The 22,265-nt window shown below is 36.2% G+C and overlaps 1 protein-coding gene across 1 annotated transcript; it reads left to right on the forward strand.

Moving 5' to 3' along the window:
• The first annotated feature begins 16,048 nt into the window (after positions 1 to 16,048).
• Positions 16,049 to 21,920, forward strand: LOC107811990 (actin-interacting protein 1-2). Its single transcript, XM_016636995.2, has 6 exons — positions 16,049 to 16,742; positions 17,703 to 17,864; positions 18,412 to 18,598; positions 19,444 to 19,866; positions 20,704 to 21,111; positions 21,189 to 21,920. Exons 1-6 carry the CDS (start codon positions 16,351 to 16,353, stop codon positions 21,444 to 21,446), a joined length of 1,830 nt encoding a protein of 609 aa, XP_016492481.1. The 5' UTR covers positions 16,049 to 16,350; the 3' UTR covers positions 21,447 to 21,920.
• The last annotated feature ends 345 nt before the right edge of the window (positions 21,921 to 22,265 follow it).

Here is a 22,265-nt window from a genome sequence, read left to right on the forward strand (position 1 = left end):
AATGTACTAAAAGGAAGTATAAAAGCAATTTTTATTTTGAGTTCTAGATATTAATTTCCTAAAGGAAAACCACCTCAAAATTTCTTTTTTCTTTTTATTTCTAGGAGTCTAATGGAAATATAAAAATGCAAAAATATCTTCTTCTTTTTTTGATTTTTGATTTATTACACATTTTTCAACTACAAAATAAGAAATACCATAAAAAAGACTCGACATTACTGTACAAAATTAGAATGTAAAAGATGGCATAAAAAGAAAAACAGACTCAAAACAGAAAAATAAAGAAAATCTTCTTTTAATCCAATCCTGAATGAGCGATCCTGACTAGATGGTCCTGGAGCTCTGTCATGCTCAAACTCCGGTAAGTAAACCCACACCTGTATAAGAAAATTAAGACCAAATAAAGTTAAATATTTAGACCACTATGTGAGTCAATAAAATTCTCTATTGGACACATGCAAGACATGATTGAAGCTATTTTTGCAAAATGGCTTAATGTGGCCAAAAGGTGGCTAGAAGTGCAAAATTTGGCCAAGACCCCGCAAAGCCAAGAACCTAAGATTCACTAGGAAGACCGGACCCTATGAAGGTTGCCTACGTATCCCGCCCCAAGAGACGAGAATCGGGTTCGCGTAGTTCGGGCCGATTGGATACGGGCGAGAAATAAAAATAACAACTAATTCAGAGAAAAATTATTTTTGTTTATTTTTTGTTTTGAAAAATGATGAAACATGTAAACTCTTTTTGGATTTTTTTCTCTTTTTTTTTCGGAAAATGATGAAAAAGTGCAACATCTTTTTTTTTTGAATTTTTCATTTTTTTGTCTTTTCTTAATAAAAATATGAAAGAAAACATAATTGGGCCCTACTTGTTATTTTTTTCACACTTCACCCTTTTTCTTCTTCTTTTTTTTCTTTTTCATTTGCCCTCAACTATCATTAGTCCGCCAAATGACCCTTTTACCCTTGAAGAAATGCAACATGTAGCACGTAGGATGCATCAAGATGGTCTGTTATTTTGGTGCACCTGTCCTAGACGGACCCAACCCCTGTGTTGAGTCCCTAAAGTCAAATTCACGTGACGCAAACAAGCGTTCCTACTAGGGATCCGGCATGAGGCTATGTCATTCTAGGTGTAAAAACCTGGGTTTATTTGTTCTAGACCTGGCTTACCCGAGCGGACAACTCGAACTGAGGGGCCAGTGTACCGTGAATACAGAAGCTTCACCGGCTTTGCAACTTGTCCGAACCTCGTTCTAAAATTGGAATGACTCTAATAGAAGAGAAGTCACAAGAAGTGCACACTTCCTAGATGATTTAGAAGACTCAGAGAGAGGAGGGTTTCACAACAATTTATATACAGTTCAACAATATCAAAGCGGTAAAAAGAAACATGTAACACATTATGCCCAAACATGTAAATAAAACCAGATAGTAAATAAAGCCAAATATAACAATTATTCTAGGCTCGAATTCTTGAACCCCGAACCAGAAGTTTTGGGTTCTATCCCCAGCAGAGTCGCCAGAGCTGTCACACCTCTTTTTTCCTACACCTGTAAGGGTATATAAAGAAGTTTTTTCCAATTTAAGTGACAATCGAAACGGGATGGTTTTATTTAAAATTCAGAGTCGCCACTTGGGATAATTTATGGTATCCCAAATCATCGATTTTAAATCCTAAATCGAGGAAAGATTGACTCTGTTTTATAGTACGCGAACACAGAAATTCGGGTAAGAAATTCTGTTAACCCAGGAGAAGGTGTTAGGCATTCCTGGGCTCCGTGGTTCTAGCACGGTCGCTCAACTGTTATTATTTGCCTAACTATCTGATTAATCACGTCTTTAAACCTATGTGCATTTTTAACTTTTGAAAAATCGCTTTTACTTATTTAAAGAATTAATTCAAGGTTATTTAAAACATATTGCAAGCCACGCCACATGAAATGCACCCGTGGTTCACGACACGCTCTAATTAACCTTGTTGGAAATTAGAACCGGGTCACATGAAATGCACCCCCGAATTTTACTAGCCGTGATAATTATTTAAATAACGCATCTAAAGTAAACTACGAGATTCAGTATAAAAACAATTCTAGAAGAGAAAACTCCATTTAAACAAATACATTAGATTAAGAAAAAAATCCACTACCATTACGTTCATCATTGGTAAATTATCTAAAAGAGCCAACTTTATTAACGTGAAGCTACTGTTCTATGCAACTTTAATACCACCCCACATTGACTACACAAACTTAAAGTAACTAAAATTCAATATTATACACTCATTAATAGCAAACAGCACCAAGCAGCAAAATATGAACCCATTTCGATCTAGCAACTTACAATACAAAGAGAACAACGCAACCATGAGATATTTATAATTTATAATTTTAACACAGTTTTGATTTATCATGGTATAGTCCATAGAACCAGTATAGTAATGAAAAAGAGTAATAACGTGAGCTAATAACAGTATGGAAGTAAGAGAAAGGAGTCTGGACCTTTAATACTGAACTTGATATGTATACAAAAGAGCTGCACCAAAAGGAACAAATGACACGAACTACTGATCGGAACTCCGAACCGGCGACGGATACTCAAATCGGCATCGGAAATCTCGAACCCAAGACTAACTCAATTAAACTCCATTGGAATCCATGCTTTCGGAATCGAAAACTCAAAAAAAAAAGAAGCTAAAATGTTGAACGACATGAACAGAACCTATCACTCTGTTTTTATTTGATCAAATGAAGCTCTTTGATTTTCTTTTTCTTGTTTTCAAGTGTGAAATGGTAGAAACACAGTTATAAATCTTTGGTATGAAGTTGGTCTTAAAAGCAGATGAGAAGTGACGAAGTGTAAAGGGATATCCGATGTCTTTTCAGCGTCGAGATTTTAAAGGGTGGAGCTGGGTTTCGGTGGGTTGGGGTGAAGGCGACGCCGCTTCTAGCTTCCAGCGAACAACGGCTGGTTTAGGTTGTTTAATCGCTGGTTTGTTTAATAGGAGGGGTAACGGCCGAGGTGGGTGGGTTCGAAGAAGAAGAAGCTTCAAGGGAGGGGGGTGTTTTAGGTGTTAGCGGCGGATCCTTGTAGCTCTCAGCTCCTAGGTCTTGCGTTTTTGAAGAAGAAATTGTTGCTTCTTTTGTCTAGGTCTTTTTTTGCGTTCTATTTTCAGCTCCTCAACTGATTAGGTGTTACCCCTATTGTATAGGTCTAGGTATAAATATGTATTTTTGTGCTAGTTGCTCTTTGGTCCTTAATGTCTTTTTATTTATTTTTTTTGTTCCAAAGAAGAGTCTAGAACGGTCCCTAGGGTTAGCTTAATGGGTATTGGGTATTGGACTTAATGGGCTTGGGAATTATGTGCTAGGTCCAAAAATTAGGCCTAAAAATGGGTTGCTCGAGCCCAAGTTTTATTCTTTCCCCGCGAACGAGACTAAAATACAATCTTATTTATTAACTAATCCTACTTAAATAAAATAACCATTAAAATAAGATTGATTGTTAAAACAAAACTATTTTTGGTATTTTCAAGATTAAAAATGATTACAAAACATTAATGAAGCTATTTTTTTGTAATTTTTGTTTTCTTGTAATAAAATAAAGTAAAAGAGTAAAAATTAGTTGAAATAGCTATATTAGGCCTAAATTAAATATTTACGTGCTAAAATATGAAAAATCTTGGGGAGGGTCAAAATCACATGTCTACACTACCTATTCCTAGTTTAATAATCATGTCTTAGGTAGATTAAACACTAGTATCAAGGTGAAATCATGGGGTTAGAGCAAAAACCTAGGGTTTTAGTAAAAGTTAGATTTAACCACGGAATTTGCTATGGAACAAATTAGAAATCATATATATCGATCCTTAGGTTATAGAGAACAACTTCCTTCGAAAAATTTCAGAATCCGGGCACGTGGGCCCAGGGTCGGATTTTAGGAAACTTGTGTTAAAGGTTGGAAAATTGCTTAAATAGCTAGAATTCGATCTTGTGAGCCTACATTGACTAATTCTTACCTCATTTAACTAGTTCGGGATCGTTCGGCTCCGAATTGAGGGCTTGGACTCGTTCTTGGTATTGGAAGTGCACTTTGGAGCGAGGTGAGTCTCCTTTCTAACCTTGTAAGAGGGAATTGTCCCCGTAGGTGTAATAATTAAATTAATTGCTATTATATGCTGGGTCTACGTACGCACTAGGTGATGAGAGTCTGTGCGTAGCAACTATTATGTTAAGTTCGGGTTGTCTAGGACCCAAAAGCATGCTCTATGTGATATTCTTGTAACTTGATGTTAAATTTGGATTCGTATAAATTATGTTGATTAAGGTAAATGAGACTGGTGGGGGAACCTTATCCTGTTTGGTCTTTTTAAAGAAAATTTGGATATTTCTGTGAATAACTACTCCTCAGATATATATATATATATATATATATACGTCTTCTTGTTGATGAGCTTATTTATATTTGACTGCGTCGCATGTGTAATTCGCGAGCATGGAAATAGATGCATCTATGATTCGAGCCGTTCGGCCCTCGGCAGTGCACAATTTACTTTTATGTTGGATCGGGCCGTACGCCCCTCGGTATTGCTTGCGCATGCTTTACTTAGTATTTCTCTGTGGACTGAACTTCATATATGCCTTGAAAAGTAAATGGATACCCATGATATTATTTGGAAAAAGAATTGTTAATCCTTGCCATACAATTCTAATAAACTGTGCTATACATGCTTATTACAGATTCTTTCTCATATTAGTTGACCCTAGTAGGTATTGAGTCAACCTCTCGTCTCTACTTCTTCGAGATTAGACGGGATACTTACTAGGTACATATTATTTATGTACGCATATTACACTTCTATACTTAATTGTACAGGATCTGAGGCAGGTATATCTGACTATCAGTCTGGTGCGCATCCCTGAGCGGACTCGAGACTTCTACGGTGAGCTGCTTCCCTCCCATGCCGTTCAGCAGCCTGAAGGAGTCTCTCTTATGTATTTTAGTTGTCTATTCTATTTCGGATAGTAAGATAGTGTGATTTTTTTGTATATTCTACTAGTTGCCCACAGCTTGTGACACCAGGTCTTGGCACACACATTAGTAGACTGTATCATTTTGGGGTTGTATGATTGTTATGACTTTATTAATCATTTCTGATTTTTAGTTCAACTTAAAGAACTATTTCAACTATTTTTTTTTTTTGGGTAAAGGTAAATGAAAGTTTATTTAGCATTTTTCGCGTTGGTTTGCCTGACAATGGTGTTGGGCGCCATCATAACCTATTATGGAAATGGGTCGTGACAATTTTAAACAGATATTTGTTTGATTGTACAAAAGAAAATAGGATTGCCAAAAATTTGACACCAACTTGCCATGACCCAATTTCTCCCTCCGTGAACCGTCGTGACGACACCTAGTCTCTATCACTAGGTAAGCCTAATATTTGCGGAAAAAGGAAAGAAAACATAAAAGCTATCAACTAACAGGTTAATTTAAACAAGGAAATGAGATGCCACTTGGCATATACAATAATCACTCTCGAATTTTACATAAGCTCTCCCAAAACCCGAAATACCGTAAGTCACAAGCTATAGAAAGAAACAATACTGCTATACTCCAGATTCTAACAAAAGAAGAAAAAAATATAAGAAGTGTTTGACATGGGGAAGAGTGAATATGGCTACCGAGGTCTGCGGACGCGGCAAATATACCTTGAAGTCTCTACAGCTGCTCACTTCACTAATAATGCGACTGATAAGCGGTACCTGGATCTGCACACAAAAAATATGTACAGGGAAGGGCTTGAGTACACCACAATGGTACCAGTAAGTGCCAAGCCTAACCTCGGTCGAGTAGTGACGAGATCAGGTCAGGGCCCTACTGGTATAAACATAATGAAATAAGACAGAATGATATATCGCAGTAAAAATAAATACGGAAATCTAACAAGAATGGAATCATAGAAAGATGACAGCTCAGAACATAGAGATAACAACAGGGGATCTCTCGAGATACCGTCTCGTAGTCCCAAATGCAAATGTGTAGGGGAATCTCTCAGAATACTGTTTTGTAGTCCCAAAGTAAATATTCAAAACAGGGGAATCTCCCGGAATACCATTTCGCAGTCCCAAAGTAAATATGAAGTACAGGGGGGATCTCTCGAAATACCATTTCGTAGTTCCAAAGTAAATATGCAGCTCAACCAACAAAAATAATAATTACAACAAGAAAACCTATAGTTTAGACTAAGTTCAAGTCAAGGAAAGCATGTAATTTCACTAAACATGCTGCACAAAGTTCAGACAGGCAGTAAAATATGTAGGCATGTTATTCTAAACTAAACATGATGGTTACATATGCTAGTGTAGTTCAAATAAGGAGAAACAGGGTATGGCTTAGTGTAAAATGGAGTTTTACAATAAATAGCGCGCTCACATCTCAAAACAGTACCAAATCCTAAGGGAATTTCCCCCACACAAGGACCTTACCTCGAACCAAGCTCAAATCAATCTGTCACAATGCTCTTTCCACGAATATCCGGCTCCGAATGGCCCAAATCTATCCAAAACCAATTACATAAAATATAACTACAAGAAACTAAACAAACTAATGAAATTGAAGCTAAGGCAAGAAATTCGAAAATCGTCCAAAATGCCTCCTCGAGCCCACGTCTCGGAATCGGGTAAAAGTCACAAAATACAAAAAAAACATTCAATAACAAGTCTAACCATACTAAATATACTCAAATTGCATACCACAATCTCAATCAAAACCCCAAAATTCGGTATAAGAACTCTTCTCAATTTTTCCATATTTTCACCCCAAATCCGAAATTAAATGATAAAATTATTGATAGATTAGTGGGATATAACAAAAATCAAGTTAATAATCATTACCCAATTGATATCTCTGAAAATCCCTCAAAATCTCATCCAAATCTGAGCTCTCAAGCTCAAGTTTTGATAAAAATGGCTAACCTTCGTTTTTGAAATGTTTAAGTATTGCCCAACGATTCCTTCTTCGCAAATGCGGAAGGCCCCTCGCGTTAGCAAAGCACAACTTGCCTTAGCCCAGAAATTATTCATCGCGAATGCAATTACCCTATCACGGACGCGAAGGCTCCTCAGCTCACCTCTTCGCGAATGCGGGACCAACGTCGCGAATGCGTAGGCATAAGGGCCTGGGGACTCAGCTAGCCATTCCTTCTATGCGAACGCGGGATCAACATCGTGAACGCATAGGCTAACCTTCCTAGTGCTTCGCGAATGTGGGACCTCCTTCGAGAACACGAAGCACAAAATCTCACCTGTCACAAAGTCCTTTTCGCGAACGCGATAAAGGAATGGTCTACAATAAAACACCAGAAAATCTGCCAACTCTCAAAGTCCAAAATTGATCCGTTAAGCATCTGAAACATGCCTTAGGTCCACTGAGACCTCAACCAAACATACCAACCAATCCTAAAACACCATACGAAATTAATCGATCCCTCAAATCATATCAAACAACGCTAAAATCACGAATCATCCTCTAATTCAAACTTAAAGAATTTGAAACTTCAAAATTCTACAATCGATGCCGAAACCTATCAAACCATGTCCTATTGACCCTAAATTTTGCACATAAGTTATAATCAACACTACGGACCTACTCCAACTTCCGAAATTTGGATCCAACTCCAATATCAAAAATTCCACTACCTATCCAAATCTTTAAAAAAAATTGACTTTCATCGTTTCAAGCCTAAATGGAGCTACGGACCTCCAAAACACAATCCGGACACGCCCCTAAGCCCAAAATACCAAACAGAGCTAACGAAATCGATGGAACTCCATTTTGGAGTCATCTTCACATAGTTCCGACCACAGTCCAAATTCTAAGACTTAAGCTTCCATTTAGGGACAAGTGTCCCAAAACACTCCAAATACCAAAATGAAACCTCCCGGCAAGTCACAATAGCAAAAATAGATACGGGGGAAGAAGTTAATAGGGGATCGGGGCTCTAACTCTAAAAATGACATGCCGGATTGTTACAACTAAGTACCATGTTACTGAGTTCCTAGTTTGTACACAAACCCCCTAATCTGGGTCACAATAAGCCAGTAATTGATTGGTGTTCTGAGCAGGCATGAACAAGCCCAGACCTGGTTCCTCTTTATTATATCTCACCACTCTAAAGGCAGCTTCCATGTGTGAGACCTTTGGTCTGTGCAGAAACTGACTTAGTACTTAAACAACAAATCCTAAGTTAGGTCGAGTCATAGTAAGATAGAGTAGTCTTCCCACAAGTCTCTGATAAGGCCCTGGATCCTTGAGGAGATCCTCTTGAGTGCCCTTCTGAATAGACTTGTCATATTCCTCAGAAGTGAGGTTTTGGTTGAACTCTAGAGGAATACCTGCAGGTTTTGCTCCCCATAACCCTTATTCAACAATAAGTTCTAAGGCATACTTCCTTTGAGACATAATAATTCCTTATCTGGACCTTGCAAACTCAATGCCAAGAAAGAATCTCAATTCTCCCAAGTCTTTCATTTTGAACTTGGTTTGTAAGTCTTTCCTTGTCTGAGTTAGCAGTTGTTGACTACTGTCTGTCATCAATAAGTCATCAACATATACTAGTATCATAGTGATATGACAACCTGCCTTCTTAGTGAAAAAAGTAGTCATAATGACTTTGTTGAAACCCTTATCTAAACTAGAGCTTCTGTCAGTTTTCTGTTCCATTGTCTTGGTGCTTGTTTAAGCCCATACAAGGACTTATATAGTTTATAGACCTTTAGATTCTCCCCCTGTCTGGAAAACCCTTGAGGAAGCTGCATATAGACATCTTCTAATAGATCACCATTCAGGAAAGCATTATGAACATCCATTTGGTAGATAAACTAGTGGTTGGATGCTTCCAGGGCCACTATTAATCTGACTGTCACCATCTTTGTCATTGGTGAGAAGGTTTCTGTATAATTCGGTCCCTCTTTTTGATTGTAGCCTTTAGCTACCAATCTAGCTTTATATCTCTCTATCTCCCTTAAGGCCTTGTACTTTATCAAATCTCTCTTTTAGATCCTCCCACACTTTGTGAGCATCGGATGCATACACTACACTGCTTAATAGGCCTGGTCTAATTGCATTCATAATCCATGAGAGAACTATAGCATTGACTTTCTCCCATTGATCATACAGTTTAGGTGCAAATTTAGATTTTGGAAATCGTCAGTCCACAAAACCTAGTTTACTCTTGCCTAGCAAACCAATACTTATAGGCCTTCTCCACAAAGCCTAGTTATCTGATCTAGTTAATTGAAGAGAAATCATAGTACTACTTGGAGTATCCATTGGTTGAAGGAAAAGAGGATGATTGTGATCAATTATGAGAATATTGACAGTAACAGTTGTGCCATCACTTGTATCAGTGGTGGTGACATTCACATCATCTCCAATCGCCATTGTTGAGCAAAGTTTCAGACCTAGATTCAACACTTGCAAATCCTAATTTCACGATGCGTCACTATAAGGCAATTCTACAGGTCTTCTGCAGAATCGAAGCAACACTAGAAATGGAGAGTGAAATTGAGTTAGTGATTGAGCGTAGATCGAGTCTCAAAGCTCTGATACCATGTTGACTGCCATGGAAATGGCACTTGAGCTAGAACAGAGACGAGCTTGAGAAGAGAGAATGTGATTCTGTAAAAAAAATGCAAAAGCTCATACAATCACTGTACACTCAATATATATATACATATATATAACCTACAGTGTTAACTAACTTTTAGAACCTTCTAACAAACTGCTAACTAACTAGCTTAGCTGACTAAATAAGATTAACCACTTACTCACTACTAACTTGACTCTAGTTACATCAGCCTGTTAGCTTTAACCATAATCAACAAAGTTTATGAGTTCGAAATTCTATTCTTTTTAGGTAATTAGGTTTTAGATTTATAATTTATACATATTCATTAATTTCTTAAGACAAATATAACATTTGGGCTAAAACTCGTTCGACTAAACCTGTAATTCAAAGGCTAGTTCCGTCCTTGGCTCTACATCATCGCTGATAAACAATTAATAGGAAATGATTCAACATTTCAGATGTCTAATTAATAAATATATTAGAAGATTTGACATAAACGTAAAAAAAATTGTAATTGACCACATAACTAATTGACTCTACACATTGGGACAGCTAAGCATCGTGCTTTATTCTAATTATATAGAACTCGGTAGACTGTAAGAAAGTTTTACGGATATGATCTCTGGACTCGCTAATCTTAAGAATTGCAGTAAAAATTGCACGGGGCACCCTATTTTTACCCCCATCTAGCCTATACCTATATTTTTAAAATTATTTAACTTATACCCTAATTTTTACAACTTCGGGCGCCTTCTTCTTCCTGCTACATGTGCGCTCCTTTCTTCCTCCTTTCTTTTCTTCTTCTTCTTCTTCTTCTTCTTCTTCTTCTTCTTCTTCTTCTTCTTCTTCTTCTTCTTCTTCTTCTTTTCACTCTCAAACACATGAGACCATGTGTAAGTATTATTGATTGAAGATTTATTGCTTCAGCACACGCCATTAATGTGTGCACAAGGCGAACACTAGTTTCTTGTAAATCTACAAGTACAACTGGCCTTGTTGTTGCATCTCAAATCGTCATCGGAAATAATTCTGTTTTGCTCATTGGTAACAATACTACTAGAAGATGCACCATCACATGGGGATACACATAAATCTTTTTCTCCAATAATACCAATCATGTTGAAATTAGAGGGAACTGAAGTGTTGTTGAGCTCATATAACATGCTTTGTACCCAACCAGAAAGATCAGAAGTATTTTTATGAACTGTACCAGTAGAAAGATGAGAAATTCAATCTTCAATACAAAACAAATTTCAGCCCTGAAGTTCATCACAAACATAACAAAGCTTCAGCTAAAACATGCTGAAGTTCAGTAAATATAGAACAAAACTTCAGTTAAAACATGTTGAAGTTCAGCAAATAGAGAACAAAACTTTAGCTAGTAGAATGCTTAAGTTCAGCAATTACAAATAAAAACTTCAAGCAACACTTGGTTCAGCAATTTTTGCTACTTCAAGCCCGTCTACTAGAATGCTGAAGTTTGCGTGATTGCCTTTGCTACTTCAGGCAAAAACTTCAGCTAAAACATGCTGAAGTTCAGCAAATAGAGAACAAAACTTCAGCTAGTAGAATGCTTAAGTTCAGCAATTACAAACAACTTCAGGCCCGTCTACTAGAATGGTGAAGTTTGCGTGCTTGCCTTTGCTACTTCAGGCCTGTATGCCTAACGTTTACGCGAAAAGTGGGTACGCTTGCAATTTTTTTTTCAAAGCGGGTATAAGTTAAAACGTGACCCAAAAAGCAGGTATAGATGCAAATCCCCCAGAATTGCACCTTAACTTTTTAGCCTTTTCACTATCAGCTCATGTCGCGTCTTAATTTTCATTTAGATAATTAAGTTTTGAGAAAATTTCTTACTCTTAATTCTACATTTTAGATTGGGGAAACTACCAGCTATGTCCATTTATAAGCAGCTCATTACAAATATTAGCCAATTCATAAAATAATACTAATATTAGCCAAATATTACTAATATTAGCCAACTAGCTATTTATAATAATAAAAAAGGTCAAATTTTTGCTTTCTTTTGAGTGGGTGTTATTAGAATAGATTGAGTACATCTTAAGGAGCTTGAATCTTAGTTTTGGAATGATTTGGTGAAGTTTTGAGGTGGTTTGAATTGAAAATTCGAAGTAAAAACTCAACATGAAAAAAAAATGATATGTGTATCACATATGTATCATATATGTATCAATTGTGTATCACATGTATATCCATGTATACCTCTGTGTGTGATACATGCGTGATACATGTTTGATACATGTGTCGCAAAAGAATTTTTTAAACTCGATTTGATTACGAATTTTGATACAAAACCAGTCCAAATCACCTCCAATCTTCCTCAAATTTTGTATATTGACTTATCTATATGTTTTCAATGAATTTCAACTATACTCATTAAAAAGATTCCTTTTTTGCTTAGATTTTTGGAATATTTTTTTTGTATTTCATCACCTTATTTGCTACCTCATTCGTGAAATTTGATTTTCGTCTTGCATCTAATGTTGCTAATCACGCTTAAAATATGGAAGGAGATTTTTGCATGTGATTCTTTGAGAGAAAGAACCTTATTTATTTGGTTTTTCAATTTTTATATGTGCTTGGCTAGTTTGGTAAGTCTATAATTTATGGCTAGAGGTTAATAAGTTGAGACTTATTTGCGACATTTGTGTAAGTTTCCCTTTAGATTGCACCTAAATGACTAAGGCAATATGTGGGCTTACTTCTACTGGCTAGTTGTCTCAAAATTTTCGCTGAATGGGATTTTAGTTCGGATTTTTACCAAATTATTCTATATTAGAAATTTAATTACCTATCTTCTCTATGTGTTGTAGTTTTTAATAAGTATTTAGATTTTTCTTACAAATTATGTAAATTGCTCCTTAAAAGGTTCACACCCCATTATTAGTTTCTTCAATTAAGAGATTCAATTACATCATTTCCTTTTTTCCCCTCTCCTTTTCTCTCTCCTTCCTTTTTACATCAAAATCCCTTAATTTACGCCATAATCTCTATCTTTTCTCTTCTCACCATTGCCAACAACTTTATATTATTAAAAATCATTAATTGTATCGTTCTTTCGCTGGGAGATTGGACAACACTGAAAATGAAAAAATATTCAGGAATTGTATGATAATTGTATCATAATTGTATTTGAATTATATCAGATACATCAATCCCTAAAATATAATTATATCATATTTGTATCACAATTGTATCTAACTTGTATATGGTACATTAATACCCAAAATAATACCCCATATAATACTAATAAATTAATATATAATTAACATATATTTTTTATACAAATCGTAAAATTCTTCACGAATCACAACTGCTCGCAACAATATACAATGAATATACAATTATCATACATTTATAATACAATCCGTTCAACAATTATGATGCATATACAATTATAATACAATCGTGATATATTCCCGAAAAATGTGATACAATTATGATCTTCTTCTTCTTCAAGTTTCAATCACAACTCTATACTAAAAATCTAATATAATCGTACTATAATTGTATCAGTATTGTATCAAGTATTATTTTTGGGTATTGATGTATCATATACAAGTGACATACAATAAAGATTTTAGAAAACAAGAAAACAAGAGAGAAATCGGATAAAAAAAGCTTTGGAAGAGGAAAGAATATACAATTTTGGGATTATAATAGTGGATGATTGAAAGAGAGAAATCGGATATCAAAAGCTTTGGAAGAGGAGTGAGTAAGCGAGATTTTTGGGTTAGAAAAATTTTGGGTATCAGTAGGAGAATTCTTACGATGGATAAGTACAAATATGGGTAATTGTTAAAGAAAGAGAGAAGAATCTTAAATGTAGGGGGATTATATGTAACTGATACGCTATATTTAAGGTATGTTTCATTTCCTCCTTTTTATGATTTTGTATAAAACTAGTAAATATAGGTATATAAAGTAATTAACATTAAACCAAAGTAAATGTAGTAATAGGTTTCTATTATAGTATAGCTAGGTAAAAATCCCATTTTAGTTTCAGATCATATTGTATGGGCTGTTAAGACATCTTTTCATTTGGGGTCACTTTTAGCCCGTGCCAGAATTTATTTATATCTGGTAGCCGAAAAAATATATAAAATTTATATAATTTTTGTATATAATATACAAAATGTATATATATACCGCAGCTATACAATAATTATACAAAATTTATATTATTTTCGACTATTATTTTTACCGCAAATATACAATAATATCATTTTTCCTTTTCATTTCATTGGTTTTGGGCTTACGGAGGTAACTGGAAGTCTGCTAGGATTTAGGAAGTTCCAATGTTCAAGCATTTGGTCAATACTATTTTAGTAAACTAGTTTTACATAGCTTTGTATATACTAGCTGGGGTTATTTTGTTCCTTCTTTCGCATTCATGGCTACCTTTTTCTTTGCTATTTCTTGGTTTTTTTTTATTTTACTGTACTTGTGGAAACCGGGTAAATAATTTAGAACGCATGGGTAGGAGTAGTAAATAATTTGGGTCTCGGCATCAAAGGGTAAATAGTTTGGAATTGATGGCTATAAAGTGAGATTTTCTTTATTTTTTTTTACCAGGGCATTAAGTACAAAATATTATTTTATGGAAGGTAACTTTTAATTTTAGGTTGAGGATAATTTGATCATTCAATTTTTGAAGGATATTATAGTAAATTAATTTCACCTAAAAGTCTTCATGCTTATAATATAGTCTAACTCATATTTCAAATTTATTTATCAAATTGCATTTAGACTTAGATATGATGTTCGTTCAATTACGTTCACTTTTCTATTGCCTTAATGTTTTCTTCTGTTGCTTATATAAGAGCAATATATATACTTCTTCCGGTCCACAATAAGTGACCAATTTACTTTTTTATTTTGGTCCAAAATAAGTGTTCATTTATATAATCAAGAAAAAAAATTCAATTTATTTTTTTAAAATTACCCTAATGTACTATAGACATCGAAATTTTAAGGGATCAAGCCAAATCCTAAATTAAAGATACTACATGACTCTTGAAATCCTAAGAGTCCATTAGGGTTTCTTGGAGGTTACTCTACCGTAAACCTTAACTCACACCAATATAAAGGGATACATATTCCTTTGAAGAGGGGTCTCAAAATCCCATAAACTATTGGGATACTCACAAAAAGATCAAAATATGGCTGGATACTTCTTGACAATCAAATAGTTCAAGAAACTGGAGATCAAATGCATCCCCAAGAGGTCTGCATCATCCTACATTCGAGAAATACATGGCTTCAGCCCTCGAATCACGGAGATAATCAGGAGAGAAGAACCAAGGGAACAAACGGAGTTGTAACCCGCAATGTTTATCAATAAAATCACTTTATTCTTTTGTGGTGAAGATTTTTCATATGTTGAAAATTAGTTCCAAACAAATTGGCACGCCCGTTGGGACTAGTTCTGCCCTTCATCTCTTCCTCCTGTAAATCGAAAACTGCAAGTTTCAAAGCCATTTGTCACGATGATAGAGTACTTCAAGTCTGATCTTAAAGTTTCGGCAAGTCTACACCCCAACAAACCTTAAAGTAGGGGGCATTTGTAGACATCAAAATTTTAAGGGATCAAGCCAAATCCGAAATAAAGATACTATAGGACTCTTGAAATCCTAGGAGTCTATTAGGGTTTCTTGGAGGTTACTCTACCTTAAATCCTAACTTACACCTATATAGAGGGATACATATTCCCTTGAAGAGGGGTATCAAAATCCCATAAACTCTTGGGATACTCACAAAGAGATCAAAATATGGTTGGATACTTCTTGACAATCAAATAGTTCAAGAAGCTTGAGATCAAATACATCCCTAGGAGGTCTGCATCATCCTACATTCGAGAAATACGCGGCTTCAGCCCTCGAATCACGGAGATAATCAGGAGAGAAGAATCAAGGGAACAAACAGTGTTGTAATTCACAATGTTTATCAATATTTGTGGTTGCAGTTTATTTTTCATATGTTGAAAATTAATTGCAAACATGTACGTATCCTTAAAAAGTTATTTCCTCCTCACATTTGAGAAGAAAAGTAAGTGCTATTATAACTATGGTACAATATTTAGTGAAGGGTAGTTTAGTTATACTAACTATTTTCGTCTAGAATTTAGTATCTCCTTAATGGGTGTGCCCAATGCAAATTGATCACTTATTGTGGACCGGAAGGATTATATATTAAGAGTTTCTTTGATATTACTATATGGATATTACCCTTAAATCAGAGACTTTAATTGGAGCCTTTAAGAATGAAAAAAATTTGGGTAGATCATTTAGTACCCTATACAATACAAATTCGAATTAGCCAGTGTTAGTGAGTCTACCCTATACAATAGTAGAAGGTTAAATTACAAAGTTTCCTTTGACTGTCTTATTGAGGGCCTACCTCTTTTAGCATTGTTTATCCATTCATCATTTCCACCATACCCCCGCCCTAGTTAAAAAAGAAAAGGAGCTATCTAATAATAAGGGAACATGTGGCAATTGTAGTGAAGGACGAGCGGAGCCGTCTTTGATTCCCACCCCAACGTTGGAAAGCTAGAGTAAAGAACGTGCTGGCACGGTCAGATAATCGAAAAAGGTGGAGAGAGAGCTAAAAGCAGTTGTACAGTTTTCAAATCAGTTTCCCCTTCCCTTCCATCATTTTCACCTTTCCATAACACAAATCCCACCTTCCTTACCCGCCATGGCCGACCTCAAAGAAACCTACGCTTGCATACCTTCCACAGAGCGAGGTCGCGGTATTCTCATTTCGGGTGACCCGAAATCGAACTCCATCCTTTATTGTAATGGCCGATCCGTGATTATCCGGTACCTCGATCGCCCGCTCCAAGTAGCCGTTTACGGGGAGCATGCTTATCAGGCTACCGTCGCTCGTTATTCTCCCAACGGTGAGTGGATCGCATCCGCTGACGTATCTGGTACTGTTCGGATCTGGGGGACCCACAATGACTTCGTTCTTAAGAAAGAGTTTCGGGTACTATCGGGTCGGATCGATGACCTTCAATGGTCTCCTGATGGATTGCGCATTGTTGCTTCTGGTGATGGAAAGGGCAAATCCCTTGTTCGCGCCTTCATGTTAGTTTCCCTTCTATTTTTTTTAAATAAATATTTTACTGGTTCCGAATGGATTAGTACTGTGTTCTGAATTGTCCACATATCATTACATTACTTTTATTTAGGAACACTTATCAATTACCTAATGCTTTCTGAAAACTTGGTGAATTTACTCGTGGGAAATAAAGATAAAATCATTTCATTTCAAGTTTGTTAAATATTAAAAAGCTATCAGGACACAGTTGTTCAATCGAGTGATAAATTTCGCTGAAAGTACTGCTCCAAAAGGAAAGCACTTTACTAAAAGTTGTGATGATATTGCTAATGGCCTGACATTCGACCCTGAAGCTCTTATATTAATTTTGTTAAGGCAACCTTAAAATTTTCCTTCTAACATTTTTAGCTGCATTTTGGGAAATGTCATGTTTAAATGTTGTCTCCTTAACATAATGTGTGACGTTGTTGACTAGCATGGAGAACTAAGAGACCGAAGTTTGAAAGGGCTATTATTTGAGCGTATCACAGATACTTAAAGACAATAACTGGAAGATGTGACAAAACACAAAACATTTCACATCAAGCATAACAAAACACATGTAATTATTGTATGTTAATTTGACCTTTTGATGATTATAATTTTGCCATTTAACTGAGAAGGTCAAACAACGCCGTACGGATTAAAGGGGAGTCTAAGTCATTATGTTAGCCTATTCTTTCTCTGTAGCATTATAACCACGTCTGTAGTTTGAGGCGGGTAGCTAGGGCATCGTGTGAATTGGAAAAAGAAAAAGAACCGCGTGCGATGGAAATACTTTTCTTAGTGAATTTAGTGGTGAAGGATTTTGTATATGTGCCTTTTCTTTGCATTCTAGTCTAGAACACATTTTAGCACATTTTAAAGTGCCCTTATGTGCTTTTTATGTCCTAAATATTGCTATCTGTGCATATCCAATATCCTTGTTTGATGAACTATCTTGGCAGGTGGGACTCGGGAACAAATGTGGGTGAATTTGATGGCCATTCAAGGAGAGTTTTGAGTTGTGCATTTAAGCCTACAAGACCATTTCGCATAGCCACGTGCGGGGAAGACTTTTTGGTGAACTTTTATGAAGGACCCCCATTTAAATTCAAGCTGTCTCACAGGTTCCTTAGCTTTACTGTTATGTTAAATCAGAATAAGAGTCTACTTTTCTTTTTTAATATCAATACATGGTTATCGTTTTTTCCAAAATTTTATTGAAACAAGCAGAGAGAAACGAGTTCATTGATAGACAGTAAGGTAGTAACCAGGAGAGAAGACTGACAATGTCAAAAGACAATAGGACCTGTCTTTTTCTGAAAATAAATCACTTTTCCATGCTATAATGAGGACTATCATGGGTCTACCAACTTGGTCTACATGAGAAAGCCATTCCTGTAGTTTTGTAGCTTGCATCATGCTTGTACCATATATGCCCTTTCTCATCCACCTTTTACAGTACATGTTGCAATGTGGCTTTCGTCCCCTGTCTACTGCCTTGTAGAAGTAAGACCAATCTAAAGGAAATAAAACAACAGTGATAGTTGCAGTCCAAATTCAGCCACTTGATATGTTCTTAGAACAACCCGTCTAACATAAGTATGATTGCCGTCATAGCTAACATGTTGGTAATAGTTGTGATTGAAGTGTCATTGTTCCATGGACCTGCAGGGAGCATTCAAATTTTGTTAATTGTTTGAGGTTCTCTCCAGATGGAAGCAAATTAATCAGTGTAAGCTCTGACAAGAAGGGCATTATCTATGATGCTAAAACAGGAGATATAATTGGAGAGCTGTCATCTGAGGATGGTCATCAAGGAAGCATATATGCTGTTAGTTGGAGTCCTGATAGTAAACAGGTGATCTTTTGTTCTTCCGTGCTAGTTCACTTTCATTTAATTTCCCTGTTGACCTGTATTTCAATGTTTAGTAATTTATTCCCTTGAGAGTGCTGAGCCACTTGAATATGCCAATATTCATTGTAGTTATTGGCGAGGAGTATGTTATATTACACTATTTTTATGGCTGGCTTTCTCATTTTGAAAATTCATTATACTGTTCTCCTTTTTGGCTAACTCTACGGAATCTTTTTCATCGTAAGTGCTAAAGGAACCAGCTTGGATGAAAATTAAAAACTGTAGCTTGTCAGTCTACTATCACGGTGCATCTGTCTTTTTTGCACTATTAATCTAAGTTGCTCCAACACGGCAGTTTAGGTGCCGCACCTGTGTCGACACGACACTAGTATGGGTGTGGGTATGAGATCCATACTCGATTTGGTCAAACAATTTTGGGTACTTTGATCACAACGGACGGAAAAATTCGAGATGAGGTACAATTGATTACCAAAATCATAACCAAAAAGAGGGCAAATTTAAAGAAAATTGCATACCTTATCTAGGAAATCAATTACTTACTTATCTACAACTTGAGAATAATAAAGAAATCCACGCTTTACAAGCTATACGTTCCACAAAATTTCTCATAATTTAGAGATATTTTTATTTTTTTGAATTATTTTTGGCCGGATCTCCGCATCCATATCCGTACTAGGATCCGTATCCCCAAATCGTAGAATTTACATCTCGAAGGATCCGCACCCGTGTCGGACACCCCCTCACGTGTCCGAGCAGCTTAGCTATTAATGCTTCTTGTAATGAGTAATTGAGTATACATACATGGTCTGATGGTTTGTATATTTCAGGTACTCACTGTTTCTGCTGACAAATCAGCAAAAGTATGGGACATATCTGATGATGGAAAAGGGAAAGTGAAAAAGACACTGACTTCTCCTGGTTCAGGTGGAGTTGAGGACATGCTAGTTGGCTGTCTTTGGCAAAATGATCACCTTGTTACTGTTTCTCTTGGTGGAACTATTTCCATATTCTCAGCAAGTGATCTGGAAAAATCCCCCGTGTCATTTTCTGGACACATGAAAAATGTTAATTCCTTAGCTGTCCTCAAAAGTGACCCAAAAATTATGTTGTCTAGCAGTTATGATGGTTTGATTGTTAAATGGATTCAAGGTATCGGATATAGCGGAAAGTTAGAGAGAAAGGTGAATTCTCAAATTAAATGCTTTGCAGTTGTGGAAGGAGAAATTGTGTCATGTGGATTTGACAATAAGGTGAGTTGTAAGATCTCCTTTTTCTTTTCTTCTGTATATATATAAGTAGGTTATTTGTGAAGTTTATTTTTTGTGAATAGAAGAAGCCCTCTCACAGATCTGGCTAGTGCTTTATTGATGCTATGATTCCATCTGATTTTATTTAAAAAATTTTAAAAGGAAAGTACTTGCTTAACTCTAATCTTGTAAAGCCAGCTTTAGAATTTAAACAGAGGAGATTCCCTTGATGCTTCTGAGAAAGAAAAAAGATTAGAGATTACAATCACTCATCTAACTACCTAAGCATAAATTATTTATCCATTTACATGATGGGAGTAGTTATTTCTCCATGCGTATGTACCATACTGATTTATGTAGCCTTAATTGTTGAAAGATCTAACAGAAGGACTATTTTGCCGTTTACATTAATTGCATCACTTTTACCAGTAATTTGATTAGGTGATATTCCCAGTTATATTGTCCCTTTTCATCTTCTTGAGCCGAGGGTCTATCCGGAAACAACCATTCTACCCCCACCAGGGGTAGGGGTAAGGTTTGCGTACACACTACCCTCCCCAGACCCCACTTGTGGGATTTTATTGGGTTGTTGTTGTTGTTGATATTCCCAGTTATAGTTGAGTAGATACTTATATTGTGGGATTTCAAAGATCTTTACCTGTTTTATGTGTGATTAGAGCGTAATACTATGGATTTTTATAGTCTTTCCCTGCTTTTCTATGTTTTCTTATTTCCTTGGGCTAAAAACAATGATGCTCATACAATTTTGTTAAATCAAACAAAAGTGGAGTTCTTGGCAACAGGCTATAATGCAATTTTTTGCTTCTTGATGGGACTTAGATCTGGAGAGTGTCTCTGCTTGGAGATCAATGTGGAGATGCAAATTCTATAGATGTCGGCAACCAACCTAAGGACTTGAGCCTTGCCCTTAGTTCTCCTGAAGTGACTCTAGTTTCTTTTGATACTGGAGTCATTCTTCTCCGTGGTACAAAAGTGCTGTCAACCATAGGCCTTGGATTTACTGTGACAGCATCTGCTATTTCACCTGATGGAACTGAAGCTATAGTGGGTGGTCAGGATGGTAAACTGCGCTTGTATTCCATCACAGGCGATACTCTCAACGAAGAAGCTGTCCTTGAAAAACACAGGGGAGCTATTACTGTCATTCGGTACTCTCCAGATGTTTCCATGTTTGCATCAGCAGATGTGAACCGAGAAGCAGTTGTCTGGGACCGTGCATCTCGTGAGGTAATAATTATCATTTTCATAGTCAACATTAGCTATATCATACATTCCGTAACTAATAAAGAGTTTCTGTTTTAAAGGTGAAGCTTAAGAATATGTTATACCATACTGCCCGAATAAATTGCCTGGCCTGGTCACCTGATAACACTATGGTAGCTACTGGATCTCTGGACACGTGCGTTATCATATATGACATCAGCAAGCCAGCTTCGAATCGAATCACGATTAAAGGAGCTCATTTGGGTGGAGTATATGGACTAGCTTTTACTGATGAACACAGTATAGTGAGTTCTGGCGAGGATGCTTGTGTTCGTGTATGGGGAATAACTCCACAATAATTGAGATTGCTTAATAAGCAATTGAGGAGTTCATATTTGCACATTAAGTTATTATGAGTCGGCCGGAATGCAGTTTGAGCTTTGAAATGTTGGTTGGCCTCAACTTAGGACAGCCCTATGAATGGTGCCATTACTTGTAATCATGGTAAATAGGGAAACACCAAGTTGAGTGTTTTCCCGAACGATCATCACACTTCCCTATACACAAGAAGGTACTCTTATTTTCTTAAAGATGTAAAAAAAAATCAAATAGTTCAACTTGGATTTATTTCAACCACGGAAGGCTTTGTCTGGGTAGTGAGACCATAGCAGGCTGTCGAGTTGGGATTTTTGTCTTTGAGCATCACAAGACTATTGGCCGCCATTCTCGTTAAAGTTGCGTCGTGTTTCTGTTTTTGCTTCTTACATTTGTATGTATGCATTGATTTTATGTAATTTGTCATTCCAATTATAGGTTTTCGGTTACATTTTCAATTTTTGGTGTTATGATGATGCAAGCGTGATCTTATTGCTCAAGCTTTTATAGGGATTTGCAGTGTTTTGGTCGTATTTGTAAGTTGTGACGTCTTTTCCGTTATGTTGGCCTTTGATTGTGCTCATTTTTCACTCCATTATGTGAGTAACACCCTAAGTCATTATTTTGTTCCTCATTTTTCTTGCATAAGATTCCATGAATTCTAGTATTATTTTACGTATATTTGCTATTGAGGTAGTTTCAAGTTTAAGTTAATCTTTGAGGTCCAGAAAAAGGTCACTCATCCCAAACTTATGTCATTTGTAACGTGTGTGCAAATTTCAGGTCATTCGGACGAGATTTGA

Source organism: Nicotiana tabacum, chromosome 6 (genome assembly GCF_000715075.1).
Source record: "Nicotiana tabacum cultivar K326 chromosome 6, ASM71507v2, whole genome shotgun sequence".
In the NCBI taxonomy this organism is placed as follows: Eukaryota; Viridiplantae; Streptophyta; class Magnoliopsida; order Solanales; family Solanaceae; genus Nicotiana; species Nicotiana tabacum.

Coding starts and splice junctions, on each gene's coding strand:
- LOC107811990 (XM_016636995.2), top strand. CDS start 16,351: ATGGCCGACCTCAAAGAAACCTACGCTTGCATACCTTCCACAGAGCGA. Junction 17,865..18,411: donor AAATTCAAGCTGTCTCACAG/GTTCCTTAGCTT, acceptor ATGGACCTGCAG/GGAGCATTCAAATTTTGTTA. Junction 19,867..20,703: donor CATGTGGATTTGACAATAAG/GTGAGTTGTAAG, acceptor GATGGGACTTAG/ATCTGGAGAGTGTCTCTGCT.